The sequence below is a fragment of the Fukomys damarensis genome, unplaced genomic scaffold (genome assembly GCF_012274545.1).
Source record: "Fukomys damarensis isolate Sample0158 unplaced genomic scaffold, DMR_v1.0_HiC HiC_scaffold_5, whole genome shotgun sequence".
In the NCBI taxonomy this organism is placed as follows: Eukaryota; Metazoa; Chordata; class Mammalia; order Rodentia; family Bathyergidae; genus Fukomys; species Fukomys damarensis.
The window spans coordinates 62,711,947-62,731,360 of NW_022900917.1; the positions used below are offsets into that span (position 1 = coordinate 62,711,947).

General features: G+C 39.9%; 1 protein-coding gene and 1 pseudogene across 1 annotated transcript in view; one reads left to right on the forward strand and one right to left on the reverse strand.

The window, feature by feature from the left end:
• Positions 1-2,404: 2,404 nt before the first annotated feature.
• Positions 2,405-18,165, reverse strand: LOC104866539 (annotated as a pseudogene).
• A 989-nt stretch (positions 18,166-19,154) lies between these two features.
• Wnk1 (WNK lysine deficient protein kinase 1) overlaps positions 19,155-19,414 on the forward strand; it is a 132,074-nt gene continuing 131,814 nt past the window's right edge. The window contains exon 1 of the mRNA XM_010630660.2: positions 19,155-19,363. Within this exon, the coding sequence (XP_010628962.1) occupies positions 19,155-19,363 (209 nt within the window). The remainder of the gene's footprint in view (positions 19,364-19,414) is intronic.

Consider the following 19,414-nt stretch of genomic DNA (forward strand, 5'->3'; position numbering starts at 1 on the left):
TGTTCTCACGGACAAAGCATCCAGAAAACAACTACTGAATCAACTTCTTTGGTTTAGTAGTCCTGACTTTGTCATCTCCTGGCCTTCTACTAGAAGTCAGGTGATTTTTCCCTGCCAAAATATGATCATAATATTTTTTTCTCCTACAAGAGGATTCTACAGTAGTCTGCATCTTTGAAGAGCTTTGCAAGAAACAGGACACTCTATACCCGATATGGTAACCACTAGACACGTGTCAGACAAAATGTTGGGCACCCAGCTAAATTTGAATTTCAGTTTAAAAAGAATAACTTTATAGTGTAAATGCATTGCACACGATATTTGGGATATATTTAACTACAGAGATATCTGTTGCTTATTTAAACTTAATAGTTTTCTGGGCTTTCTACTTTTTATTTGTTAAATGTGGTAATCCTATGTTAGCTATCTAAATTTAATTTCTCAGTCTCTTGGTTGTATTTCAAGTACTCAGTAGCCACATATGTGGCTAATACCCCTTTTGTTGTTCCTTTTTCTTTCTTTTCATAGGATCTTACTGTGTTGCCCAGGCTGGCCTTGAACTGCTAGTCTCAACCAATACTCCTGCCTCAGCCTCCAGAGTAGCAGGGACTACAGGTATGTACCCTATGCCCAGCTCAGTTACCTTTTTTTCTGCCTTGCAGAAACTCAGGGCCATGATGAAACTCATGATGCTATTATGGAACTCAGGGCCTTGGGTGTGTTAGGCAAGTGCTCCACCCCTGAGCTACACCCCCAATCCCCTATTTACCAGTTTATACAGCACAGATAGAACATTGCATCATCATAGAAAGTTCCATTAAATCCCACTTTTGCCAAGCCAAAAAAAAAAAGTAGAAGGAAAGTATTGTATATTTTACAGGTTATAAAAAATTGGTGGGAAAACTGCCAGCAAACCCTAAAAAGCCCCTCTGACACAACCAAAAGTCCAGTCTTCCTGTTTCAGTTTGTTATTCTTGCTACATTCGCAGGGTATTTGATAAAAAGGTCACCATTGTTCCAGATAAACGACTCCATGAAAAAAGGCAGCTCTAGCAGATCTACATTGGTGGAGGAAGCTGTTCTTTTTTCTGAGACTGCCAGGAAGTAAGCTAGCTATCCTATTGAGGAAAATATTTTAAAAGGTTCTCAATGAGAAGTCAGTGTGCTGTTATTTCACTTATTAACATCATTATTCAATGTGCTAAATTGATAATTACAGAGTATCCTCAACAAGAATATCTGGATGTAACCCGAGTTGTTGATGGACTTGATAAACACAGCAGAAGTACTGCCTCTCTTAATTAGCCCTTTGGGAGAAACCATGTTTTGAATTGCTGCCTCCAGCCCTGGGAGTTTTGCAAGAAGGAGTAGCTTGACCTCTGGAAGAGAAACATGCCACAAGTTGACTTTTACGTGTGGCTTGAAAAATGTTGAACAGAAACTGCCTGACATGGTGGGCATGGTGGTGCACGCCTGTAATTCCAGCATTTGGGAGGCTGAGGCAGGAGGATCACTGGGATTTCAAGAGCAGCCTGGGCTACACAATGAGTTTTCAAGACCAGCCTGAACTATATGACAAGACTCTGTCTAAAAAAAAAAAACAAAACCTGCTTGACATGCCAAATGTGGGTAACTGAAAAGTATGTGGAGCCTACATCATCATCAAGAGCAGAAATCATAAAGGAAAAGATTGATAGACTGGGCACAGAAGTATTCAAAAGTCATATCAGGAAGGTACACAAAGGAGAATAAAGGCAGACAATTTTTTAAAAATATTGCTACATTCAATGCTATTGGTATTCAGCAAATATAGCTACTGTGTGAATGAATGTCTGTGACAAAATGTTTGACTTCAGGACTAATCAAAGAGCTGAAAATTAAAATAATAGCAAAATATCTTTTCATCTGTTGGCTTAGCAACAATGAAAACACAATAATGCCCAGTATGGCAATGCCAAGAGGAAATGTGCCATATTATATGCTGTTGATGGGGGAGTAACATGGGATCAACTTTCAGATGGGCAAGTTAACAACATGTGGAAAAAAACTATTCGAAATCTTTGATACAGCAATTTTATTTTTAGGAAGTTAGGTCAAGAAAATACTTACAAATGCCCAGAGCTATGTGCACAATAGCAGTTCATATGATACTTGATCCATTGTTTCTTTTTTTTTCCCTTTTCTTTTCTTTTTGTAGTACCAGAGACTGAATCCAGGGCTTTCACACTGAGCTACACCCCTAGCCTTTTAAATTTTTATTTATTTACTTTCTGGATTTTATCACATTTATTAAAGACAATTACTTATTTATAAAAAATGTTGCCTTGATATACACAAAATTTCCTGATAATGTCATTTAAAAACAACTATTTCTACCCCCATCGTGTCCACAACAATATTCAATCTAAATTGGTTCAATCTTGAAGTGTAATCCAATAAAACTGAAGACCAAACACTTCAGGTCCTGGACAAGATAATAAAATACTTGTAAACCTTCTGGGTCCTTGGACAGATTGTTATCAATAAGAGAACCAATTTCTGATATTGTGAAAGAAATGAGCCAGGTGTGGTGGCGCATGCCTGTAATTCCAGCACTTTGGAGGCTGAGGCAGGAGGATCACTGTGAGTTCAAGACCATCCCGGGCTACATAGTGAGTTCCAGGTCAGTCTGAACTACATAGTGAGACCCTGTCTCAACCCTCCCCTCAAAAAATAAAAGAAATAGGTTCATCTCCAATGTTGATTTCAAGCTCCCACTGCCTATTCAGGAGGAGGTCACAAACCATCATGCTCTTTGGTAATTTCACTGTCATTATTCTCTTCTGTTCCTCCATCACACTTTTATGTACATTGCCTCTTTTCTGATTGTATCATTGTTTTTGTAATTGTTGTTGGCGGCATATCTCAATTTCCCATTGGATCGAACTCCAGGAGCTGGTGACTGAACTTGTCTTTGTGACCCACATTGTAACACAGATTAAAGTCACTCCATAGGTCACAAAGGACATCTGAGACTAAACTTTAGCACCAAACCCCACTAGCAAGGTCCATGCCAAACACTACCCCTAGCCTTTTTAATTTTTTATTTTAACAGAGAGTCTTGCTAAGTTGCTAAGTTGCCCAGGCTTGGCTCAAATTTACAATCCTTCTGCCTCAGTCTCCCAGACTGCTGAGATTATAGGCATGTGCCACGATGCCCAGCTGATGTGTAGTCCCTATTTGTTTGTGGATTGACCCTTGTAATGTAGCCTCATGAACTTAGTACCTGGTGTAAGACATAGTCATGGGATTTATCCGTATCCAGCCCCTCATTCTGCAGAGTTAAATTTTAAAAAGTTTTCTCTTTGCCGTGGGCATTCTGGCTGTAGAGGTGGGACTGTGAAGTAGGGGGTGACAGTGGCCATGCTCTTCACTAGAATATGTCCAACCTGTAGCAGTAGAGACCACGATGGAGAGGAAGCGTGCGCGAGAGAGAACGTGTTCTGGTGTAATAGGAGCTGATAGATCTAGTTAACCTTGAGACTGGTGTAGTTTCTTCCTTTCTGTGGTTAGATTATGTGAGCCAATTATTTCTTTTTGCTAAGCACAGCATGAAGTGGACTTCTACTTCTGGCCAAGATGGAATAACTAAACAAATTTACCCACTAATCTGAAACAAATAAAAACCTGGACACAATATCTTTTTTGTTTTGTTTTGTTTTTGTTTTTGTTTTTTGAGACAGAGTCTCACTATGTAGTTCAGACTTCCCTGGAACTCACTATGCAGCCCAGGCTAGAACTCACAGCAATTCTCCTGCCTCAGCCTCCCGAGTACTGGGATTACAGGCGTGCACCACCACGCCCGGCGCTACACTTGGCTTTAAATAACTATTTTAAAGACACTGGACATCAGGTCATGAAGAAAAATCATCCCATAGAGATGGGAAATAGATGAGGTGAGCCCTGACGGCTTTACACTTGGCTTTAAATAACTATTTTAAAGACACTGGACATCAGGTCATGAAGAAAAATCATCCCATAGAGATGGGAAATAGATGAGGTGAGCCCTGTTGACCGTCCACCCTAAAGCCTAGAGTTTCAATTAGCACAGAAAGATAGAACCTAGGTAGAGCCTGGCAGATTCCCTGAGATGAGAGATGGAGCTGAAAGTCTAGGGAAAGCCAGACAGCTAAGGCTTGCAGGACAGGTAAAACAAAGCCTGAGGGAGAGAGGGGGAGAGAGGGAGAGGGAGAGGGAGAGGGGCAGGGACAGGGACAGGGACAGGGACAGAGACAGAGACAGATAGAGACAGAGACAGACACAGACAGGCTAATAGCAACCAAATCTAGAGATCTAAGTATCCAATGCTCCAGGATACTTGCTCCAGGCCAGGGAAGGAACCACCTGTAAGTATTGTGGGAACAATAGCTAGAACTCACACCAGGACAGACACAGTGTCTGTTCCAATTAGCCAGATCAGAACTCTCACTATTCATAGGACATTCGGGAAAATGCTCAGGATGGTCTTACTTCAGCTTTGGGGAAAAAATTGACCCTCAGACTAAATGCTACTCTGGTTCTGCTAAATTATAAAAGTAAGCTCTTAAAAAATTGTTCCAAACAACCATGTCCTGGGTTAAACTCAAGAATATTGATGAAACTGAAGAAATATCTAGCTTCTTACAAAGTGAAATTACAGCGAATGGCATTAAATTTAAAAAATTACTGAGCGTACTAATAAGCAGGAAACTACAACCTACAACGAAGAATCAAACTGACCCAGAACTGATGCAATATTAGAATAAGTAGGCAAAGACAGTAAAATATAGGTTCAGAAAGGTAGTGGAAAGATTGAATATGTCACATAGACATGGAAGATATTAAAAAGACCCAAATTTAAGCCAGCCATGCTGCTTCATGCCTGTAATCTCAGCACTCTGGGAAGCTGAGGTAGGAGGATCACAAGCATAAGTCCTGGCTGGGCAGTTTAGCAATTTAGAGAGACCTTGTCTCAAAATAAAAAAGAAAAAGGAGCTGGAAATGTAGCTCCATGCAAAGGCCCTGAGTTCAACCCCCAAGAGCACATACACACACACACATTTACTTTTAGAAATGAAAGTTATAATGTCTGAGATGATGGTTATGCCAGATAGGACTAATGACAGAGTTATGTATAATGTTTTGAAAATATATTTATGTTTTGGGATGTACCAATACTTCATTCTTTCATATGTCTAAATAGTATTTAATTGTATTGATTTACCACATTGTAGACATCTATTCATTAGTTGATGGGCTTTTGGATTGGTTCTTTTTTTTTTTTTTTTTTTTTTTTTTTTTTTTTTTTTTTTTTTTGGCTATTAATGTTAGCTAGGCATGGTGGTGCACAGCTGTAATCCCAGTACTCAGGAGGTTGAGATAGGAGGTTTGCATAGAGTTTGAGGTCAGCCTGGCCTCCATAGTGAGACCTTGTCTTAAGGAAGCAAAAAAAAAAAAAAAAGACCAGGGACTGGAGATTTACCGCAGTGGCATCACACCTGCCTCGCAAGTTCAAGGACCTGAGTTTGATCCGTGATACCAGGGGGGTAAAAAAAAAAAGACAGCGAGGGCCTATACCTGTAATCACAGCACTCGAGAGGCAGAGGCAGGAGGATGGACACAAGTTTGGGGCCAGCCTGAAGTACAGAGTGAGTTCAAGGCCAGTCTAATGCTAGACTCTGTCTCTAAAAAAACAAAACAAAATAAAAAGTGCAGGTTTTTTGTTTGGACACATGCTGTTATTTCATTGGGCATATATCTTGCAGTGGAATTGCTGAAATTGCATGACAGTGTCTTAGTTACTTTTCTTGTTGCTGAGACAAAATAACTGACAACCACAAATTAAAGGAGGGGAGGTTTGTTTTGGCTCACAGTTTGTAGAGGTTTCAGTCCATAGTCAGCCAGCTCCAAGGCAGGGTGGTGTGACAGAGGGGCAATGCAGAGGAGAAACAGGAGGCAGTAGAAAAGCATCCAAGGTGAGGCTTCTGTCTTCAGTAAATCCATACAGCAACACCCAGAGTGATGCTAAGTCAATTAGTGGACTAATTTAGTACTATACCCTTAATCCCAGGATCAAATGCCTAAGCTCAAAAAAACCCCACCGATGAGCACAAGAGGCTTTGCAGGGGGCATGTAGATACACTAAAAGCCATAATAGTAACCCCCTATGTTTAACTTTTTGAGGAAGAACCAGAATGTTTTCCAAACCAGCTTTACATTCCCACCAATAATACAAGAGGATTCTAATTTTATGATATCTGCATAAATATTAGTTAGTTATTAGCTTTACTTTGTATTGTAGTCATCCTAGTGGACATGAATAGAAGGTATCTCACTGGTTTTGATTCCCATATCTTATATGGCTAATACTATCAGCATATTTTCACATGATAATTAGTCTTTCCCCCCGACTTGTACTGGGAATTGAACCCAGAATCTTGACATGGCAGGCAAGTACTCTAACATAAGCTACATCCCCTGTCCTGCAATTGGTCTTTTGGGTATGTGTCTGTGTGTGTATATATATATGTGTGTGTGTGAGTGTGTGTGTGTGTGTGTGTGTGTGTGCATGTGTGTGTGTGTGTGTGTGTGTGGTCGTTGGGACCCAGGGCCTTCACACTGAGCTACATCTCCAGCCCTTTTTTGTTTGTTTTTGAGTCAGTTCTCACTAAGTCACTAAGTTATCCAAGTTGGGCTCAAACTTGTGATGCTCCACCTTCTGCCCTCTAGCGCACTGTGTGTGATTTATAGTCCTGCATCATCATGTGTGGCTTTTTCAAAAGACATTGGTACCTTTAAAGCAAACAATACAGTTACATTTATCATTGGGATCTTGTACCTTTACATGGTTTGTCTTGGTTCTTATTTTTCCCCATACCCTTGCCCTCCCCTCATCCTCCATTAGTCTATTTTTAATTGAGGTTTTTGTTTTCCATTTTATTTATTTATTTATTTACTTTTATTGAGCCAGGGTCTTGCTATGTAGTTCAGGCTGGTCTTGAACTCACTGTGTAGCTCAGGCTGGTCTTGAACTATTAGTGGTCCTCCTGCCCCAGCCTCCTGAGAGCTGGGATTACAGGTATGCTACCATGCCCAGCTGTTTTTTAAAATTTTTGAAAAAATAAGAGCACTTTAAATATTTCAGGTATGTTAGGCATGGTGATGTACACCTGTATTCTCACCTGTTAGGGATGCAGAAGTAGGAGGATCACTTGAACCTGAATTCCAAGCCAGTCTGGGCAACTTAGTAGGATCTTATCTCAAAAATGAAAAATAAAAAAGGGCTGGGGATGTAGCTGAGTGGTAAAGTGCCTCTGGGCTCAATCACCAATATTGCAAAAAAAGAAAAAACAAAAGAAAAAAAATTCTGGATAAATGTTCTTTGGTTAATATGTAATTTGTAAATATCTTCTCCCATTCAGTGGGTGGTACTTTTATTTCTTCTCTGATATTCTTTAAAGCACCAACTTTTTAAACTGTATCTTTAAAAAAAACTACATTCCAAGCCCTTTTAAAGATTTCTTATTTTGAGATAGAGTCTCACTGAGTCACTAAATTGCCCAGGCTGGCCTTAAACTCATGATCCTCTTGCCTCGGCTTCCCAGAGTACTGGAATTACAGGCATGTGCCAACATGCCTCACTTGAAGGTATTTATTTTTGGTTGGTGTAGTTCCTTATACTTTCATTATCATCTCTAAAAACCACTACCCCAAGTAAAAGTCACAAAAATTTACTCATATGTTTTCTTATGCATGTTTTATAGTTTTAATTCTTACATTTAGGTTTGTAATTCCCTTTGAGTTAAGTTTTGTGAATGTGTGAGGTGTTGAGTTTTATTTTTCCCCCATTAAGTTTATTGGTACATTTAAAGCAAACAATATAGATAAATTTATCATTGGGATCTTGTACCTTTACATGACATGTCTTGGCTCTTATTTTTCCCCATACCCCTGCCCTCTCTTTACCCTCTTCACTCCTCCCTATTTAGGCATTGAGTTGTGCGTTTTTTCGTTTTTTGGGGTTTTTTTTTGGTACTGGGGATTGAACTCAGGTCCTTGTGTTTGCAAGGCAGGCAGTGGAACCACTGAGCTAAACCCCCAGCCCCTAGGTGTTGAGTTTTATTTGTTGGCCTGTGGCTAACTGTCCCAAAACTATTCTTTCATGCATTGAATGGTCTTGTCATCTCTGTTGGAAAAATATTGATCATAAATATAAGGAATTGTTTCTGGCCTCTCAGTTCTATTCCAGTAGGTTATACATTGCCAATACCACACTCATTTAATTACTGTAATTCGATAGTATATTTTGAAATCAAGAAGTATGCTTTAATTGTGTTATGTTTCAAGATTATGTTAGCTGTTTCCTTGAAATTCCATAGTTTTAGTATATGTTGTCAATGTTTTTTGCAGAGAGGCCAGCTTGGGTTTTGATAGGATCATGCTGAAACTGCAGTTTAATTCAGAAGTAATATTGCCCACTGAGTAGTATTTTCCAGTCAATGAACATAGAATTCTTCTTTGAGACAGGGTCTCTCTTTAAGTTGCCCATTCTGGTCTCAAACTTGTGGTCCTCTTGCTTCAGCCTCCTGAATAGTTTGAGTTATAGGCCACCATGCCTAACTAGGGATTTTTTTTCCCCTTTAGGACTCCTCTAATTTCTTTGTACAGTGTTTTTTAATTTTAAGAATGAACTTTATCTTTCTTATATTAAATTTATTCCTAAATATTTTGTTCTTTTTGGTACTATTGTATATTGAATTGTTTTCTAAGTTTCTTTCTCTCTTTTTTTGTTTGTTTCTTGCTAGTAAATAGAAATACAATAGCTTTTGTACATATATTGTTCTTGTTTCTTGTTCAAACTTGCTATTAATTCTAATAGTTTTTAGTGGATTTGTTAGGATTTCCTATATCCAAGATTATGCTATCTGCAAATAAGCATGGTTTTACTTCCTCATTTCCAGTTCTTTATTTTGTACTTGCACTGGCTCGACCTCCAGTACAATGTTGGATACAACAGGCAAGAGCAGACACTGCCCACTGGTCCAGGCCTTAGAAGAAAGCGCTCAGTCTCTTATCATTAAATGTGATGTTCTGGAAGTTTTTCTCTCCCTTTCTCCCTTCCTTCCTTCTTTCTTTGCTGTCCCTCTGCCTTTCTTCCCTTCTTTTGTCTTCCCTTCTTTTCCCTATCTCTCCTTCCTTCTGTTTTTTTTGGTGGTGCCAGTAATCAAACCCAGAGTCTTTCGCTTGCTAGGCAAATGCTCTACCGCTGAACTATGCTTCCAGGCCCTATTTTTTTTTTTTTTTAACTAAGCATTGGCTAAATTCTTCCTGGTCCTTCATCAATACTTCATGTGCACTTTGGAATTTACTAAACTGTCAATGACCCATTGATTATTTAGAGTGACCAGATGTAGTTTTTGTCCTCTGAGTGTAAAGTGCACACACACTAGACCTCAGCTCCAAGTTTGTTTCCATTTTATACTGGCAGTAAGAAAGAGAAAAAAGAAAATAAACAATTTTTCACCATAGCATTAAAATCCACAAATTTGGTGAAGGGACAGTGTCTTAGTCACTTTCTCTTTGCTGGGACGCAATACCTGATCCCCGCACCTCTAAGGAGGAGAGGTTTGTTTTGGCTCATAGTTGCAGTCTGTGGTCCGCTGGCTCTGAGGGAGAACAACATGGCAGAGGAGCATGGCGGGGTGCGGGGGGAGAGGCTGCTCACTTCAGGGTGGCCAGGAAGCCGACAGAGAGAGGGAGAGTGAAGGAGGCTGCTGGGAAGGGAGCTACTACAGCCTTTCAGGTACACCCCTGCGAACTACCTCTTCAGACTCAGTCCCTGGTTCGTTCATTTGCTTAATCAGCTTGCTAATTTTGACAAATGATGGCAAGGAGACCGTGGCCTAAGGAAATAAAATGTGTGCGGATGAGTACTTAAATGCAAATTTTAGGACTTTTATAGGTCTCTAATATTTTATTTGGGTCACTTTATCCCATCAGTCCAGCCTGTTGAGATCTTTTAAAACCTTGGTTTTATACTCACGGAATCAATCACCAGTCCCTCCAAGGCTGTGTCATTTGAAAATGCAGGTAGTGTTTTTGTTTGCCAAAGTGATTAAAATAACGAGGAGAACGGGCTAAAGTCAGAGCTTAGGGCAAATATCTGAGAACCTGCCTCCAATATCATAGCTGTACTTTAAAAAATATTTTCCAGCTCATCCTCCCTTCTTCTTATCTTCCTCCTCCTTCTTCCTTTCTCTTCTTCCTCTTGGTCTCTCTTCCTCCCCTTTCTCCTCCTCCTATTTACCCATCCTCCTCCCCTTCTCTTTCTCCTCCTTCTCCTTCTGCTTCCCTTTTCTCTTCCTGCTTCTGTCTCCTCCCCCTTCCTTCTCTTCCTCCTCCCCATCTTTTTCTTGTTCTTCTTTATGATGCTGTCTGGGCCACCTGAGTGAAGAGAAATTTCTTTGGCCACATACAAATTATATAATTATAGTTAATGCCCGGGTGTGGTGTCACATGCCTGTCATCCAAGCACTTGGGAGGTTAAGGCAGGGGGATTGCAAGTTTGAGTCCTGCTTGGGTGGGCTACATATCGAGACCCTGACTCAAAAAACTAAAGTAGATAGATAGAAAGAATGTATATATGTAAAAAAACTTCCTTTTAGATATTTTACCTTACAAAATAACATAAGGCCAAGTTTATTAATTAAGAAAATTTAGCTGGGTATGGTGTAATCCCACAACCTTTAATCCCAGCACTTGGGAGGCTGAGGCAGGAGGATCACCAAGAGGTCAAGGCCAGCCTGGGCTACACAGTGAGTTCAAGGTCAGCCTGAACCACATAGTGAGACCCTGTCTTCCCCCAAAAGAAAAAGAAAACACGTGTCTGCTTACTAACAATAAATAGGGCACACACAAGTAGCTAAGTTGAAATACTATTATCTGTAGTCACTGTTTTATTCACCAGGTTGCACAAGCACACGTAGCATCTGATACACAGGAGCTCCTATTCCACTGACTCTGCAGCAGGCTGGAAGATGGAGTCAGCCCTGCACTCTCCACTACGCAGCTTCTGCTCTCACCTGCCTCGTGCTGGAGCACTGGGCAGTCCAGGCAAAATCACACAGCGTTAAAAGTTGATGATCTTGTGGGGCTGCATTCCGAGCTGTCCAGAGCTGCGGGTTGGACACTCCCGGTCTAGAGGATTCGTGTGCATGTATAGCCTTGTATTTTTAAAACCCCAGGTTTAGCATAAGGAACATTATGACAATCATCTGTAAGTTTAGCTGCCTCTCTCAGGATTTCTACCCTAAGTAGTATTCATAAAGAATAAATAGAGCAACTTCAGACTTGCTGTTTGCCCAGCAAAGTATGCTTTATGAGAGGCCAGCTTGGGACTGGGGTGGAGCTCAGTGGCACAGCATGTCGTTAGCATGTGTAAGGCATTAGGTTCAAACCCCAGCACCAAAAATAAATAAATAGCTAGTTGGACAGATAGGTAGTTAAATAAAAGATAAGTTTCTTTTTCCAGTAATGTCTGGGGACTAGGAGGTTGTACAGTAGGTAGAATTAAGAGAATGTACTAGTCAAGTTCAGTCACTGGCTAGGTGACCCTAGAGTGTCCAACTCTGCCCTTTTCAGTGTCTCAGGTTCCCTGTCGGTGGTACTTTCTTTTCCTGTGATGTGTGATAGATAATAGGAGAATCATGTATGACTGCATGAAGTGCTTTGGATGTGAGATAAAAAAACTAGGAAAATACAAGGGTACTATTAGAATTTATCTGTCCTGAACAATAATACCATTAAAGACTAACTAATGCACTTTAAGAATTAAAGCAGCTGCGATTGCAGGCGTGTACCACCATGCCGGGCTTGAATCATTTGGGTAGCACATACTTATAATTCCAACACTGAGGAGGCTGAGGCAGGAGGATCATAAATTTGAGCTTGCCTGGGCTACATGGCAAGTTTGAGGCAAGCTTGGAACTAGTAAGACCTTATTTCATAAAAAAGAAAAGTCCAGCTAAAAAATTATGTTGTCTTAAATTAAATTTACATGAAGTCTTATGAAGCACCAGCTGTACATTCCAGTTCTAGTGTTGATGAAGGATTCTTTTTTTTTTTTTTTTGGTACCAGGGATCAAACTCGGGCCCTTGAATTTGAAAGGCAGGCTGAGCAACCACTGAGCTATATCCCTGGCCCTGTTGATGAAGGATTTTAACTGGGGTGGACTCTTGCCCGGGGGCAGATAGGTCAAACTTCATTTGACACAGCATTCACTCTCCTTAGTGCCCTTATTTTTCCCTGAAAAAGACACAAAAACTGGAAAGGCCCCAGTTAATATTATATAAATACTAAAACTTTCAGTGCATTAGAAGCTGACAAGGTATCACACTATCTAAATGGATTCTCTGACCTTTATAATGCAGCTTGGCTCTTATGTTCATTTGTCACATTTTCTTACTTATTTCCTTCCCCACCTTTCCCCTATTGTCAACTATTGTTATTCTCAGTGGTTATGGAAAAAAAAGTAACGCTTTGAGAACATTAACTGTGACCAAAAACAACACAGACTTGCGGGTCATCTCCCCTACTGGGTTATTTCTAACTGGCCTCATTACAGATCTTCTAACAGTAAAAATAAAATGACTTTAATACAATACTTGTACTCACAAACAGAATCTCATTAATAAATTCATTTAGGCTGGGCATGGTGCTACATAGCTGTAATCTCAGCACTTGGGAAGCTGTGGCAGGAAGATCACAAGTTTGAGCCTAACCTGAATAATTTAGCAAAATCCATCTCAAAAAAAGAAAAAAAGAAAAAAAAAGGAAGTTCATTTGGAGTGCTGGGCTGTAGCTGAGGGGAAGAGCACTTGCCTAGCATTCAGGTAGCCCTGGATCTGATACGTAGCATGAAAAAAATGTTCATTTAGGCCTTCCCCCTGCTCCTCTTGAAAATGCTCTAATGATTATATTTAGTCCAATTATTTATGTCCTACATGTAATTAAAATGTAATAGGATTATCAGATCACATAAGCTTTTTAATGGGTCATTAGCATGAAAAAAGCTGGGCATAGTGGCACAGGTCTGTAATCTCAGTATTTTGGGAGGCTGAGGCAGGAGCATTGCATATTCAGACCCTGCCTGGGTAATTTAACAACTTAGTGAGATGCTATCTTGAACATTAAAGAAAAGAAGGCTGCAAAGGGGACAAGAGATAGGGGAAGGGGAAAAAGGGAATGCAAAAAGAATTAAGATATTTTATATACATGTACCAACTCCCCACAAGGCATGCAGTCATTATATACTGTAAACATATACTAATAAAAAATTGAAAAAGATTTTCAAATGCATCACATTTATAATAGTGAAATATTAGTACTAAATTAAAAGCCCCTAAGTGGGGGCTTAAGTTTTATAAATAAAGTAAAAATAAAGGCTAGTGACATGAAATTATTATAAGGGTAAGTAAAAAATGATAAAACAACTATGTCCATTAAAAAAAAGGAAAAATATCACAGGTACCATGTTCCCACAATGAATGCAATCGTGTTTTACAAACATGTACCAAAAGAGAAAAGAAAAGGGAAAGAAGAGAGGATCCAGATGTAGTGGCACACAAATGTAACCTTAATCCTCAGGAGGCCGAGGCAGGAGTATTGAGAGTAATGTGACCCTGTCTCAAAAAAAAAAAAAAAAGGGAAGAAAAAAACACTGGAAGAAGTACTGTGTATCAAGCGTCAATGTGTGGGACAGGGCTGTTGCTCAGTGGTAGAGCACTTGCCTAGTATGAACAAGGCCCTGGGTTCCATACCCAGCACCACTGGAAACAAAAGTGAATGCGGTGACACCTCTGTGGTAGAATTATGAATTGTTTTTATGTTTTATTATTTGGCTTATTCTTATTTTCTAAAAATAATACATATTACTGCTGAAATGAGAAAACAATAAAGGTTAGTTATTTCAAAAAGGCTATAACACAGCTAGGCGTGGTGGTTCATACCTGTGATCCCAGCACTTAGGAGGCTGAGGCAGGAGGATCTCTGTGAGTTTGAGACCAGCCTGGGCTACATAACACAACCCTGTCTAAAAACAAAGTGTAATAAAAGTGGTAACTTTCTAGCCCTTGACAGATAAAATAATGTAAATTTAAAAAATATGTCTTTTACTGTTATGGTAAATGGAAGTTATTAAAACCCTAGGCTGCTGTCAGCATCGTTGTTGTCATTGTCATTGTATGTGTTTATGAATGTGTGTGTGGGTGGGTGGACTTGGATACATAAAGTTAAATTTAGCATTTGAAGTCAATCACACACTTAATCAATATCTACTTCGCCCAGGTCTTCTCACAGATTTTGTAGAGGATGTGGTTAAATAGACCTGATTCTTTGTAGGCCTCCACCTGACTGGAAATATGGGAACGTCAGCAATAGCCTGGTTAGTGGGAGGTTTCAGCAAGCTGTTCTACAATGTTATTAATGTGACTTGGAGACCAGAAAATGTTTCTTGAGAGGATCCATACACATGAAGACATCTTAGTAAATCTACTCTGAGAGGTTTTCTGTCTTCTTTTTTTCTTTTTTTTTTTTTTTCCTGTACCAGGGATCCAACTCAGAACCTTGTACTTTTGAGGCAGGTGTGGTGCCGCTGAGCTAAATCCCTGGCCGTATTTTCTGTCTTTAGGTGATGGCCACATATCAGAGGTGTCTGAGGAGGTAGACTTTTTTCCCATTTTAAAAGTTGAATAGAGTTGGGGATATAGCTCATTGGCAGAGAGTGCTTGCCTAGCATGTTAAAGACCTTGTGTTCCATCCTCAGCACCTCCAAAAAAAAAAAAAAAAAAAAAAAAAAAAAAAAAAAAAAAAAAAAGAAAAGATTATGCCTGTACTCCCAGCATTTGGGAAGCGAGGAAGGAGGATTGCTGTGAGTTCAAGATCAGCCAGGGGTACATAGTGAGTTTAAAGCAGCCTATACTACATAATAAGACCCTGTCTCAAGAATTAAACAAACAAAAAAAGAGAGCACAAAAGAGATTTGGCAATAAAATAAGGGCTAGATGTTTATAGGGCTTTTAAAATTTCTCTTTGGGCTAGTGTTCAGCCTTTTGGTCCTCTTTCAAATGAATACTACTAAGCAAAGACTGACAGATTTCATTTTTATTTATTTATTATTTTAAAAAATTTTTTTGGTACCGGGGATCAAACTCAGGACCTCACACTTAGCAGGCAGGTGCTGTGCTGTTGAGCTACATCCCCGGCCCCAACAGGTTTTTGTTTTTGTTTTTTTTTTTCTTTTTCTGATCAAGTCCCTAGCACTTACTTTCTGTTTCTTTTTGGTGGCTAATCCAGTACTCCAACCTATCTTGGCTTGTTATAGACAGTGATAAGAGTCCCCATTCCTATTCTGCCATAATTTAATATCTCTGCCAAAGCTCAGTGATAAGAAATGTAGAGATACATAGATGAAGAGCTAAACCCAGCCTGGTAGTGGAAAGGATCTAATTTGAGAAGCTGCTCCCAGTATGTATCCAGTTGTGAAGATTATTTTATCTTTCTCTAGAAACCCCACAACATTCCTTTTCTTTCATTTTATTTTTTCAGGGCTGGGAATGCTAAGCTCATGCTCACACTGAGCTACATCCCTAGCCCCTTTTTCCCATTCTAAGCAAAGATATGTATCTTATCTTCAATTGGTCCAAATACATACAGATATTTGGGAGACGATAATACTGCTATGATGATATTATTAAATTTGATAATCCTTCTAGAGTGAACTTGGCTGTGAATATTAATTAAGCAAAATATGGCCAGTAAAATAATCATCTTAAGATTCAAAAAAGTAAGCTGGGTGTGGCGGCACATGCCTGTAATATCATCACTGAGGAAGTTGAGGCCGGAGGATTGCCAAGCGTTTGAGGCTAGCCTGGGCTGTATAGTGAGTTCAAGACCAGCCTGAATTACACAATGAGTGTAATGAGTTTCAAAAGCAATTAAAAAGGTATTATTGAATATTACATTATAAATATATAAATAGAAAATAGAATTTGCCATGACTATAACTAAGTAAATTTTCCCCCCTGTGCTGCAGATAGAAACAAGGACTTCATGCATATTAAGTGAGTCCTCTATTATTAAGCTATACCAACACTATAAGCAAACTCTTGAGATATTTTAAGTGGAAGCTTATTTTTCCACTTGGAAAATTGGAAGAAGATACTCAGAAAATTCACATTGTTTGGAGTTCTTTTCTCAGGGGAGAGGGAATTGGGAATCGAACTCAGGGCTTCATGCTTGCCAGGCAGGTGCTGTGCTGCTGAACTACATCCCCAGCCCTAAACCATTTACTTTTTTTTTTTTTTCTTTTTGTTAACAGGGATTGAACTCGGGATCTTGTGCTTGCAAGGCAGGTGGCGGAACCACTGAGCTAAATCCACAGCCCTAAACCATTTAATTTTAATGTGACTGTAAATGTGGTTGAAATGCTCCTTGGTCATATTTTCTAGTTGTTTCATGTATCCTTTTCTTCTGCCTTCTTTTGTTCTTTGTTTTTGTTTTGTTTTGTTTTTGCAGTGCTGAAAATGGGACCAAGGCTCTTGTGTATTGTAAGCAAGCACTCTACCAGTGAGCTACACCCCCAACTCTGCTTTTTATTTTTCCTGCCTTCTTTTGAATTAAAAAAATTTTTTTTTTCTTGGTTTGACTTGAGAGAGGGTCTCACTCTGTAGTCCATACTGGCCTTGAACTTGCTTAGATAGCTCAGGTTGGCCTTCAACTTGTGAGATCTTTCTGCCTTAGTCTTCCCAGTGCTGGAATTGAAGGCATGTGTTACACACCAGATTTGAATGAAGTCTTTTTAAAAATGATTTGACTTTATCTCTAATATTGACTTATACATAAATGTGAATGAATCAGAAATAGAGACACGAATCAACATGAGAAAATGAGCAAGAACTAGAGAGAAAGAACATGGTGTGAAAAGGAAATATTTATATTCTTACGCATCCAAAAAAGGTCAGGATAGCAAACCTCTAAGCTTAGTGTATTCACTGTACTGTGTTCTGGCTTTTTTCCTGTTACCTCTACTTAGTCACTTGATGTTTTATATCGAATGATAGAAGAGTTGATTCCTTACTTGATAATTGAAATGACAGAGTAAGAAAAGTACTTTTAGGGATTATAGCAATGACATATAGAAAAACATCACATTACTTGGAGATTGGTAAGCTTTAACTAGAGAATTGAGCAAATAAGTGTTTATAGTAATATATTCACAGTACAGAGTATAAGCTTTAAATCTAACCCTAGTACATGATTATACTCGAAAGTATATCTGTTTTCATAGCAAAGCTAACATGACCCAAGTACAAAAAGCTGTTGTGTGGGCAAGAGTGCTTTAAGTCAACAGTTGACTGAATTATTTACAATGAATTTAGGTGTTCTTGGTTGAAAAGACATGTTGACAGAGAATGTTGATTGTTAAAGACTTGTGTCCAATGCAGTGTGACCAAAGTCTCAGGGCTCAGTAAACAGGAATGGGCAATAATAAAATCCTTTCATAACTACTCACACAGAAACACCCTCATTTTTTTATACGGATGCAAAAAAGTGAATATTGTGATTAGTTGTCTTATGTTACAAACTTTTTCCTATTAAAACAACTAAGTTCTAAGAAGCACCAAGAGGCACAACAAAAATAAGCTTTACAGTTATTTCCTCCCTTACTGACATTAGGTTTATCACTGGAGAAAATCCATTAGTTACAATCCTCATAAGATTTACTATTAGGAATGGCAAATGAAAAATTTATTCTCTAAAACAATGGAACATTAGTATTTTAAAACTGTACTCTAGTTGCCCCTACTGAATTTGTACTTTAAAATGTTCATAACCTGTCAGTTTCACGAACTCTAAATACCATTGATTTAAAACGAATGTTCTGGATAAACTTTTGGTAAAGAAAACGAAACAAAGCAAAAAGAGAAACGGTGTTAACGTTTTAGCTTGTCTCATGAGCTTATACAAGCAAGACTTCTCTAAGCCGCGCGCATCCAGAGAAACTGCTAACGAATCTTCTGTCCAGTGGTTTCCAAACTACTGCTGTTCTCAGCGCGGTCCGCGGGCGCGGGTGAGAGGCGGCTGCGCATCCTCGCTCCGAGGCGGTTGCGTGTGCTTAAGTCTTCCCGCTCTTACCGGTCAGGCTGACTTTAACTGCCATCTGGTTTGCAAATCCCGCTTCCTGTTCTGTCTGGTGCCCCCTGCTGCTCATCACCTGTGCAATCCCGTATACTTTGTTGCAAACTGCGAAGGGGTCCGGGAGCACAAGGATGCTTTGAAGGGAATTATTTCCCGCCCTGTGAATTGTATGGATGCAGATTTCCCGAGTCTAGAGCCTTGGTATGAATTACATACGTACGCTCAGGCAGCCCCAGAGAAAGAGAGGGTGTTTTCTGTTTCTTTACTAAGCTACTAAGCAAAAGGAAGATGGAAAAAAAGTTTTGACGAACTACAAAGGCAAAAATCAACTCGGCTCTCTCAAGTTTATGGTCAAAGACGTGACCATGTACTACTTCTTTATCTTTCTTAGAATCCCTTTCCCGTAGCCCCCGCTCATTCTTTTTTTCTAGCAAAACAAGACAACCCTTGATTTCAGTGGAGGAGCCCATCTTTGCATTCAGAATTTCGGTCTTGAATCTGGAGCTGAGAATGTGGCCTTAATTGGGGTGTGTGTGTGTGTGTGTGTGTGTGTGTGTGTGTGTGTGTACATAGGGGGGTGGAAGATAATGCTGCCTTAATGCTCCTACCCTAACCCATCTAATCAATATTAATCTCATGCGCTATCTCCATAAAGTTTCCTAGGAGTGGATGGCTCTTCCGACTCTCGGCTTTCCCCTCCTACCTTACCCTCCCCTCCTCCCTCAAATCCCACTCGCTCAACACCACGGCGGCTCTCTCCATTAAAGACCAACAACCCATAATTTTTCACTGCAAGGCAACCCTCTTAGTAGAGCATGATGGGAGTCCTTCCTCTCACTTCTTTTTTCTTCATTGCTTCATTCGTTTCTTCCACAATTAATCTCTAAGGAATTATTTTCCTATCGAGTACTGACTTCGGAATAGATTTGAAGGACCCACGATGACGTTCCCATCAGGCTTCCAGAAGGGGCGGTTTCCAAAGAAAACCACAGTTCCCGGGAGGCGTCAAGAAAAAGCAGCCGCAGGGCATCACGGAAGTTCTAGGCCTCTGTCTCCTCAGCCCCTTTCACGCCTTTCACTGGTGAACTACGAGTCCCAGGGTGCCTTGGATGTGGCGCGCCTGCGCAGGAAGCTCAGCGCGGGGCGGGGGTGGAGCGGCCCAGGGCGCGGGGGGCGGGGTTCGAGCGGGCTGTGTGGAGG